The sequence below is a fragment of the Colius striatus genome, chromosome 10 (genome assembly GCF_028858725.1).
Source record: "Colius striatus isolate bColStr4 chromosome 10, bColStr4.1.hap1, whole genome shotgun sequence".
NCBI classification, from domain to species: Eukaryota; Metazoa; Chordata; class Aves; order Coliiformes; family Coliidae; genus Colius; species Colius striatus.
In genome coordinates, this window is record NC_084768.1 from 7,030,254 (window position 1) to 7,040,877 (window position 10,624).

The following is a 10,624-nucleotide window of genomic DNA, read 5'->3' on the forward strand; positions in this document are numbered from 1 at the left end:
GAAAGAGAGAAACCCCAGTCTTTAATCTCCGCTTTCACAGTCATTCATGTTGAATATATGACCCTGTCTTCTTCTTTCCTCTCTGAGCTCCTGGCCAGAAAGTTAATGCCAAGATCTGTACTCAGGACAGGGCTTGGGTCCAGCAAGGAAGCCAGAGTCTGTTCTCATAGTGTTTTGGGTGCTTTCCGTGTTGCAGCTGGGACTCATTTCAGGCCATGCTGTGTCTCCCGGTGTCTCCGTAAATCCACCTTTCGTTGGAAGCCCTTGCCACACAGATCACAGCCGAAGGGCTTGAAGCCTGTGTGCTTCCGACTGTGGGTGATGAGGTTGGAGCTCTGACTAAAGGCTTTTCCACACACCTGGCACTTGTGAGGCTTCTCACCTGCAAGCAGAAAGCGGGAGAGAGAGGGTGTGAAAGAGGCTTACACACGATCAGAGCAAACAGGAAACGCACACTGGGCCTTACAGCTAATCAAAGGGATTCCAAAGAAGTCACTCTTATAAAAACATGCAGTTGGGAGCCCCAAAGCAATAGCTGAGCCTGTACTGCAGCTGAGCAAGCTGCAAGGACTTGGCTGCACCTCCATCGGCCCAGTATAGTCCTGGGAGCAGCCTGAAGCACAGAGTACTCTCAAGACACCGTCAGTTGTGAATGTATTTAACTGCATGTGCCCTGTGTGATTGAAACTGGATCTGTGTCCTAGAAACAAGAGGAACTCCTGGAAGGACCCCCAGGTCATGCTGGACATCTGACATTGATTATTATAGCATCAGCATGGGGACAGTTGGAATAGATAGATGGAGGTTGTTAAGCCAAACCCAGAGAGCCGGGGTGTGTCTCCAAGGGAGTTCTGAGGGCCTTTAAGTGAACCCTGAAGGTCAAAGCTCATCCAGAGACCTGCTAGTGGTCACCTTGAGTCAGCCCTGAAGTTCTCCTGCAGACAAGTAGCATAAATGGGAATAAATCCAGCCTCCAGAACTCCTATGGAGGAGTCAGAGGCAAAACTCCACTGGCTTCCATGGAAGTGGGATCTCAGTGCATTTTCATAGTGTTTGTTGTCAAACAATGGATAAAAGCGAACCCAACCACAAAACCAAGCCTGATTTCTCAGACTGGCTTTGCACCTGCAGAGCCCACTGACTTCAGCTACGGCAACAAACTCTTTGCATGTTCAAAGTTAGATTCTTAGAAACATAAAGTAATACAAAACGTGCTGGAGGCTCAGTTCACAAGTGTGTGCTGCATATGAAAGGGATCCTTGATTCAGGTAAGGACCTGGTTTTATATGGGCAATCTGAAAGCCCAGGCACGGTTTCTGATCTCACAACACAGCAGCAGTTTGGACTGATTCAGACTTTGTCACAAATTCTACCTCATCAAGCCCCAGCTGAAAAAGTTACTATGGAAATACTTTTGGTGTTACTTCCTAAACCGTTTGTTTTCATCCAACAAACACCTAGTGGAAAATCTTTAAAAGGAACATTTATTGTTCATCGCCTGTCACCTAGAAAAGTCACAACCAAGCAGCGATACACGTAATACCATCTTTCTGCATGTTTGCTTCAGCTGCTAGTGAAGCAAGTTGCTTCATTTGCTTCATATCTGCCAGTGGTTACTATCAGGAAACAGGATTTTTGTCATCTAGACCTTGGCTTTGGCCAGTACAGCTGTTATTTTATGTCTACAAATGCTTCTGTGCCTCAAACATATTTTTCCTTTACTTTAAACAAATGGTGCCAGTCTGAAAGGCAAAATATTCCCTTTTTAAGATTTCTGATAAACCTGTCTTCTCACTGAATGACATTTTTAAAACAATTTCCTTCAGTGATTCACCTGCACTTTATTAGTTTCCATGTTTATCACTAACAGTGAAACCTGAGAACTCTGCAGCTCTCCTTCCATTCTGCATCAAACTGCAGCCATTTCTCAGAAAGTCGGGGTGGAAGTGCTGACAGTCTCTGAACAAATATTTAGACTACAAGTTGGACCCTAGGCCCTCCAGTTTAGTGTTTGATCTAGAGGAGGAGGCTACAGTTGTTCCTAGTGTAAATTGCTAGATCCTGTAAAAAGAAATGCTGCAATAAGATTCACCTGTCATTTTCCAGGGACCTCGGCTGTAAATCAAGGCTACAGAATAGTAGACTCTACAAATCATGTGACACAAAAGCCCTTTGAACAAACATTGGTGGATCCTATTAAGGGAACACTGATTGGACTGCGAGGATTTGGGTTATTTTGCAGCTGCCGTGCATAAAGCCACATTCAGATGCAGGAGTGGAGCTCAGATAGCACAAACAGCAGCAGGGCAGTGAGCAGCACGGGGAGGCGCATGTACTGTCCCAGCTGAGGAGGAACGGGCTGCTGCAGAGAGACTTCTTCAGTGACCAGCTCTCAAACTCGGGGCTGAACACCAGCAGCTGCAGGGCTAACCTGTGTGAATGAAGGTGTGCTTCTTCATATCAGATTTCTGATGGAAGCGCTTCCCACAGTACTGGCATGGATAGGGCCGGGTGTCCGAGTGGATGAGCAGGTGGGTGGACAGAGTAGAAGATCTCTTAAAACTCTTGCCACAAATCTTACAATCAAAGCTGCGTTCCTGCAGAGAGAAAAGCCCAAACACACACACGTTACACCACAGCAGAGGTCCCACTAGCAGCAAACTGCCCAGCAGTGTTGCCCCTTCTGCCTTAGCAAGCACTTCGACTTCTCCAGAGAGCTGGACTGGCCTGTAGAGACGCTAATGCTGGTGTGGTCACAGCACGTGATAAAAGATAGTGCACCCTGTCCACGTGATAAAAGATAGTGCACCCTGTCCCCGTGCTCTGCACCACTCCTCACAAAAATTCAATTGAACAGCTCTTCCTGCTGGCGGGAATGGCCAGGTGGAAGCAGCCCCAACCCAGCCAACCAGGCAGAATCCACCTGTACTTTTCAACAGGGGCTCAAGACATGATCACTCCACTGGGAAGCACAACAGCTGCAGCACTGTTCAGAGGCCACCTCTCCGCTCTACATAGGGAAGTGGGTGGTGAGGTCTGCTTGGCTCTCCTGGGAAATCTCTGTGGCAGGCTGACTTCTGCTGGTGAGGTAACAACTAACTGCTTACTTGTAGTTCCATTAAAATTCAAGTGAAAGGTACCTAGAGGACCTGGGGAAAACAGCTTTTTGGCTTGCTACTTGACATGCCAAAATAAATGCATGAAGACTTTGCTGTCTCCTGTCCCTGACGTGCTCCTCTTCACCACTTTCTTCAACCGTAAATGATCTCTTCTTTCCATCCCTTAACTACCATCACACCTTCCTCTTCCTGCTATGCTTTCATACAATCATCTTGGTTAATTTGGCTTTTAATGCACTCGCCCTGAAACGTTGTCCCCCCCCATTGGCGCAATACTCAGTGCTGCTCCTTTCACCACTATTTAATGGGTGATGAGGTATTTCCCCTGTTACACACTCATGAAACTGTAAATAAAAGTTCACCAAAAAAACCCACTCCAAAACACTGCAATTTTATCCTCCAAAAGCCAATCTGAAGAAGGAAAATTTGCCAGGCCAAGTGGGTGGGTGAAGGGGAAACATGGCACAATATCAGCAGGTGGAAAATGTCACAAGTCCTCCTACCAAAATTAAATACCATATTCTTTTGGTGTGTGACTCAGAGCGTGTGGAGACGGGTGAAGTCTCTGCTCTATACCTGACTGGTCGTTCAGATGTTCCCTGCACACACACAATGACTACAAACAAGGGAAAAGTCACTTCTTTGGGGGAGGGGAAGAGAAAGAATGAGGAGAACTGCCTCGAAAGAAAGCACGGTGAGTTGCTTTAGCTGTTAAAAAGGTTCACATCCCCATTACAATTTCCAGCTCAAAGAGTGAAAATTTATTACTTTAATCTGTTACTCTTAGAGGGCCAAAAGTGCCCAGTACTTCATACAAACACAGGCAAGGTCTGGGGAATGGAAACAAAGCCTGTGTTCTTTAATTTGTTGATTTCCTCCTTTGCTCACTAGCTGCCCACCCCTTCCTCTGCCTGACACCATATTCTTCACCCACAAGTGCCCACTGCAGCCCTATCATGTTCTCTTTCTTTCCACAGTTTAGATGCCCAATTACTGCCTTCGTGGCCTCCCCAGAGCCAGCCAAAGCAAGCAGCTGGCCCTGGCCCTCAGGCCTTCATCCTGGCAATCTGCCCTGCTCTCACCTGCGAGTGCACGGCCTTGTGCTGCTCCAGGCTGACTGCATGGCCAAAGGTCTTGCCACACATGTCACAGGCAAAGGGTCTCGTGCCACTGTGTGAGCGGCGCACATGTACCTCAAGGCCATGAGGCGTGGAGAAGACCTGAGGGGAGAGAGCGCACAGGGTCAGGCTCGCCGGGGAGAAGCGGCTGGCGAAGGGTCCTAACCAGTGTGGGAGAAAGGGATCCCTACCTTGCTGCACTTGACACACTTGTAAGAACCAGCGCTGATGAGCAACGGGCGGCACAAGAGGTCTGACTCCACTTTGATGCCACCTGGCCCCTTCTCTTGCTGCAGCCCAGGCTGCGCCTCGGCATAAAGTCCGGGTGCCGCTGCCGGTGGCCGCTCAAACAGCCCCGGGCCCGGGGAGCTGAAGTCACCGTACAGTCCCAGTGAAGAGCTGCACTCTGCACCGTAGAGGGCAGGCTCGGAGCCCCGCTCACAGAAGAGCCCCAGGGCTGAGGTTCGCTCCAGCGACGGGCAGGGCCTGTAGCTCTGCACAAGGTGCCTCAGCTCGGAGCCGCCCAGGCTGTTCCACATGTACGGTTTGAAGGGCACGGAGAAGGCGGGTGCTTCATCTAGGGACGGACACACGGACCGCTCCGAAGCTGCAGAAACACAAGGGCGTGGGAATTAGTGAGCTTCACGATCCAGCCAGTGTCATAGGGTAGAATCTTCTCAGCACGCAGATCTGTGCCCAGAGCCAGATCCCTGTACTGCACGTTATGGCTGCCCTTTCGTCACACCAGGACCTTTACGGTTGTGCAGCAGGGTCTGTGCATCCAGTACTACCTACTCACCTGCTGTCCCAGTCAAATTATTGAAAGCAAACACCAATTTTGTCTGCCTTCATCTCTGAGTGCCCAGGTGTGTACACACTAATCTGACTGTTGAGACACTAAACAACTCAGTCTGCAACTTCCTTTGGATTTGTCTCTGGCTCCTCAGAAAAACGTATTTACTACATCCCAAGATGAACCGCAAAGCCAACAGTCCACGTGCTTAAGCTCTGATGTAGATTCCACACATCCATATAGAAAATAGGATGTTATGGAGGTGCTGAAAGGAGTAAGAGTGCTGAGATCTACCTGTTAAACAAAACAGCATTGCTGCACAATTTAATGCCCGAATCTAGGCTCTCAACTTCATGTCACAACTGCCCATAACTGTACTACAGTATAATTGAAATAAACAGCAGCTTCTGAGGTGTTTGAATGTCCTGCCTCACTTTTTCAGATCCCCTCCCCCCCCAAAAAAAACCTGAAATCAGTCATCATCTGAAATAAAATTGTGGTTGTTTCAGATTTCTTTGAGTTTCTCCAAATACAGAAACTGAGTCCACTCAAAACACAGTTTCACAAAATCAGTTGGTGTCGGCCACGTTAAAACTTGAAGACACAAGAAGATTTTCCTAGCAGTCATAATGAAAGCAATCTTCCACTAGGACAAGCTCAGATGGCTTCAGCTGGCTCTAACAGGCAATGGCATCTGACCAAGACAATCGGCATTACCTTTGCCAACGGCATCTGACCAAGGCAAGGGACACTATAAGATGGATGGCACCTGGGGAGCTCATAGCAGAGTCTGATGCAATGGCAGGAATATGGCCTTTGAGATCAGTGTCTAAAGGCATAAATGCTCAAAGAGCCTCACATAGAGGAAAACATAATTGGGCAGGGAACATAAGGTAACAGACCCCAGCTGTGTCTGCCAGAGATGCTGATTAACACCCAAGGTACTCTGCTTTCACTCTTCACAACAGGCAGCAGCACTAGGACAGTCAAGATCCTCCACTGGACAAATGTTTTAGTGAACCGAGGAAAAGATGAATCAATTAACCCTCAAAGTGTTGATGCCTTTCACAAAGATATTGGCCTCCATTACAGCTTGGGCTCCCAGAATAACCCCCCTTACTCAAAATCCTGTCCATTCACAATTGCTGTCTTGCTTTCTCTCACTTCTGCCACCTTCACAACTTCCATGGCTTTCCCAGCCTTCAGCAAACCCAGATAACCAAGGGTGGGCAAGGGAAGGAAGACACGATGTGTTAGGCTGTCCCTCTAGATAGGCAGATGGTAACGGAGGGTTACAGAGAGAGTGGGAAACGAAGGGAAAATTGAGCTTTGAATGACTTGTTACCTATTTTTTACATCATTTCAGACCTTAACAGCCACAATTTCTTCCTGTGAAATTAGCAGCCTGGACGTATATGCACACATACCCCTGGGACATTTGAACAGAGCGATGAAATCAAATTAGCTGACATGGTGCTGAGCATGATTTTTCCTGTCCTACACTGACTGCAAAGTCGTGGTCAGCATCACACCATCTATCTTGTGTCTTTGCAACTGGTTTCAGTGTTGCCATCTCTCACGATTTTATCACAAGATTCAAACTTATCTTTAAGCCCCAGCTCCTGCAGCCGTTTGATTTCATCAGGCCCTCAGCTTTGCTTTAGTTTGCTTGTTCTCGTTTTAATGCTTTTTCCACTTAAAGTCAACTTCTAGCCCAGACTGTAAAAGCATGCATGAAAAAGTAAACCCTCTAAATTTCAACACTAGAACTGAATATCCATAAGGTATTACTTACAGTCTTGATTTCTAAGCCAGTCCATTCAGTGAGAAGAGAGGGAAGGCTGACCTGATTTTTGAGCCCTTGGAACTGGCAACATGGGACACGGTAAACATTGCACCACGGATTGGTTTGCGTGCAATGTTCATTCTGTCACCTTGCATGCTGTGGAGACCTCTCAAGCACAAGTGCAGGGGAGCCACTCACACTGTACTTCTCAGGGGTAAACTCAAGCCCTCCACCCAGTGTCAAGGAGACCTGCAAACCCTGCTCTGTCACACTGCAGAGTCCTTCTATGTCTGCCTTTCCTTTGCTGGTCTCCACTAGGTCTCTAAGCAGCGAGCAGGGAGGGAGAGACAGATTCTCCTCCCTCTTCCTAGCAATTCTGTGAAGCCTTTATATAGACCCCTTCTGGGATTAAAAACATCAATGCTCTCTTTTGAAGGCAAAGCAAACCCAATCTGAAACAGTTGCAAAGAGATTGATATGCACAGCAAAGAAAGATTCAAGTGTCCTCCTCCACAGATCACAAAACACTACAGCCTGCACAGCTCCATTATACCCAGTAAAAGCTTCCCTCTGAGACTGCAGCATCAACAGGCTCACCAGGAGACACCAATATACTACACTGAGCTATCACTATCAGGCACCTTCTGTATATGCAAAACGCATGTGATTACAGACACAAATAGAAAGTGAGGTTAAATAACTCAAGTGATTTGCACTGATGGAGTCAACAACGCATTAGCATTCACAGGTACTGTGTCTGTGCATGCCTACCTGGATCGGCAGCAGCACTCAAAGACAAGCCTGAAATTTGGCTTTCACTGCGCACTGAAGTGCAACCCGCAACTGCATTCACTGCTGGGGACAAGGAGGTGACACTCGCTGCACCTGCGCTGAGCATTGTGTAGAAACATAATTTCTCATCTGTCCTGCCTGTCAAAGCAGAGAAGCTGTGCCCCACGCAGACAAACACAGTCGTAGAAACCCAGCCTCTTACCCGTGCATCTTGCAGAAACAACCTAGGCACAAATTCCAGCTTTTGTGACAAATCTGACAAAGCAGCTGGAAGGCAGAGGGGTTGTGGGGGATCTGTGGGAGGAAGCCTGACTACCTACCCCTGCTGCCACTGACCTTCATTAAGGTAACAGCACCTCTCTCAATGCACCGAGGTTCATTTAATTAAGCTTTTTTCCCTGCAGTACTCAGAGTCCTTTACCTTCCTGTTCCTCCTGTGAATGGCATTAGATCAGAACGGGATCAGGACCACCCTCCCCCACTGCCCCCAAAAAATCTTGATCTCAGTATGTCACCCTCATTTTGCCTTCCCTGGGTAGCTGGATGGTTGGCTAGGAGCTAGTGAATCCCCTAGCAGGGAAAGAAATGAGTGGAGAGGAGGAGAAGGCAAAGCAGCCCTCATAAATACCTGCTCCATTTTACATCTGTTGTTTAGACACCTTGTGAAAATGGTCTGTTTCCTCGAAGAAATTGTAATCTGTGAGAGAAGGAGGAGCAAGGCAAATTCCTTTCTAACGAATTCGCTACACCTTGCTGCACTTCACAAAGCAATGCTAGAAAAGGAGACCGCTGCATTGCCGCATTTGATTGATTCTGTCATTTGCACAGACTGCAACTGTCCCGTAGCTGGCTGTGGGGATACTAGGCAGTTTTTTGGATGTCCCCTCAAAGGGCTTTAGAACTCTCGGAAGAGAGAGAGGGGCTTTAAAAATGCAAACCCACATCATTACAATCAGCCATTGATATGCAAGGACACTGCAAAGATGGAGTGGGAAAATGGGTAGGGAAATGGGAGTAAGCATTTGTTTGCTTGAGTCTGCTGTCGGTGGTAAAGCTGACACAATTTTTCCTTCACTTCAGACAGAAATTCTTTTTTTCCAGCTGTCACTTTTTAACCGAGGCAATAAAAACTGGGGTTTAGAAACACGTATTTTTGTTATAAAATGACACCATTGTATTTTTAAACGAGATAAGTATTCACGCCAGGTTGGGGACAGCATCTCCCACTGCTTCAACCACATCAAAGGCAGGACAAGGGAGCTAGAGACAGGCACAGCAGCCATAAGTGTGAATTTCCTGGATTTGGGGTGTTTAAATCCGACTGTCATTATTTTCCTCTGGTTTTTACGGATGCACTTTTAGAAAAGAAAAACAAAACAAAACAGAGAGAGAAGGGGGTGGGGAGGAGGGAGAGATCCTTTTTTTAGGCAAGGGGCAAGAAATAACCTGAAAGGGAGCTAGGGAAAACGTCTAGAAGGTAGAACGAAACACAAAGACAATGTCATTTACTAAAGGTTTACAGATAACCTAGTGGAAATTTCAGTCGTAAAAAACATCTAAACTCTGGGTAACAGGACTCTGTAGGAAAAATGCCTGGGCATTTAAAACACAAGCAGTCTGCCTCTGGCAATTAAACAGAAACCAAAAAATCAACTTCCAATGGCATCACGACTTTTTTACAGCCTGTCACCTACCCCTCCTTCAGCAAGTCGGAGATGGGATGGAAAAGCAACCCAAAAGGGCTAAGCTAAAACGAGCGGAAAAGGCTCTTTTGCAAAGTCTCCCATTGCATGGGAAAAAGCAAATCTGTCCCTTCCACTCGTTTTCGGCTCCAAGCCACGAGACGCTGCCCCACGGCACCGACACAGGCACACGGCCGGACCCTCGCCAAGCACTACTCGCCCCGGTCCTACCTGGTGAGACGGAAGGCGAGGGGGGTCTCCAGAAATCCTCAAACTCGGACACCCTGTCACAGACGCTGCCCTCGCAGCTGGGCGCTGACTCGGAGGTGCCATCGGCGGCCTCGGTAAGGTGGGATTCCGGGGAGGAGCGTCCCTGGGAAGGCTCCGGATCGGACAGGACGGTGCGGCGCAGCCCCGTCTCCTCGGGGATCTTGCTGTCTGCAGGGCAAAGGGGCGAGGGGTCTCCTCAGGGCGGGCCCGTCGTGGGAGCCGGCCACCTCCCGCGGCGGGCCCGCTCCCACCAAGGTGTGCCGCCAGGCTCTCCTCAGCCCCGCGTCAGCCCCTCCGACGTCCCGCGGGGACTGCGGGGCCAGGGGGCTGCACAGCCGCCGGCCTGGGCTGGTGCTGCCGGCAGCGGGGTGATGCGAGGCGGGGGGACTGCGTCCGCCGCAAGAGAGGCTGCGAGCGCGGGACTCCTACCTGCACAGATCTGAGCTAGCAGCGTCTCCAGCCGCAGGCTGTAGTCCTCGTCAGCTGAGCGGGGCTGGTGGTAGCTGTGCGCTTTCTTGCTCTTTACTAGGAAGGACCTCGGCATGGTGGGTCGCTGCCACGGCCGGCACGGCCGCAAGTCCCTCTCCGAGCGCCGGGCACGGCGACGGCGGCGAGCGTCACCCCCGAGTCTCCCGCGGGGCGGCAGCGGGGAGGCGACCTGCGGGGAGGCGCCGAGCCCGCCGGTGAGGGCCGGGGGCGCCGGCCGGGAGGGGCCGGGCCGCTCTCCGGGGGCGGCGCGCCAGGTGGCGGAGCGCAGGTGGCTCCGGCCGCCGCCCCCGGCCCCGCTCGCCTCGCCCCCTCCCCCTTCCCGGAGCGCGGCCACTCAGCCTCCCGCCGCCCCCCTGGACAACGCTGCCCCCCTACCCCAAACCCCGTGTGGCCCTGGCCACGCTCTGCCGACCCGACGGCGAGCGCCGCTCGGCCTGCCGGAGGAGAGATGCCGGCCCGACGGCGGCGGCCGGATCGCGGGGGACGTGCAACGGGCACCGTTCGTCGGGCAAAGCGGGGGCTGAGGTTGCTGGGCGAGGGGCGGTCATGTGCACCCCCATCCCTCTGCGGGAGCG

At 50.3% G+C, this 10,624-nt stretch overlaps 1 protein-coding gene across 1 annotated transcript; it reads right to left on the reverse strand.

The window, feature by feature from the left end:
* Window positions 1-143: 143 nt before the first annotated feature.
* On the reverse strand, window positions 144-10,104 carry GFI1 (growth factor independent 1 transcriptional repressor). Its single transcript, XM_062003891.1, has 6 exons — window positions 9,949-10,104; window positions 9,522-9,672; window positions 4,429-4,844; window positions 4,202-4,339; window positions 2,432-2,597; window positions 144-382 (listed from the first exon to the last, which is right to left on the reverse strand). Exons 1-6 carry the CDS (start codon window positions 10,102-10,104, stop codon window positions 204-206), a joined length of 1,206 nt encoding a protein of 401 aa, XP_061859875.1. The 3' UTR covers window positions 144-203.
* Window positions 10,105-10,624: the final 520 nt, after the last annotated feature.

Bases quoted from the DNA above. Each gene is read 5' to 3' on its own strand.
- GFI1 (XM_062003891.1), bottom strand. From the start codon at position 10,104: ATGCCGAGGTCCTTCCTAGTAAAGAGCAAGAAAGCGCACAGCTACCAC. The intron at 4,340-4,428 runs GTAGGGATCCCT...CTCTCCCCTCAG, and splicing joins AGTGTGTCAAGTGCAGCAAG to GTCTTCTCCACGCCTCATGG. The intron at 2,598-4,201 runs GTGAGAGCAGGG...TTCTCTCTGCAG, and splicing joins ACAAGGCCGTGCACTCGCAG to GAACGCAGCTTTGATTGTAA.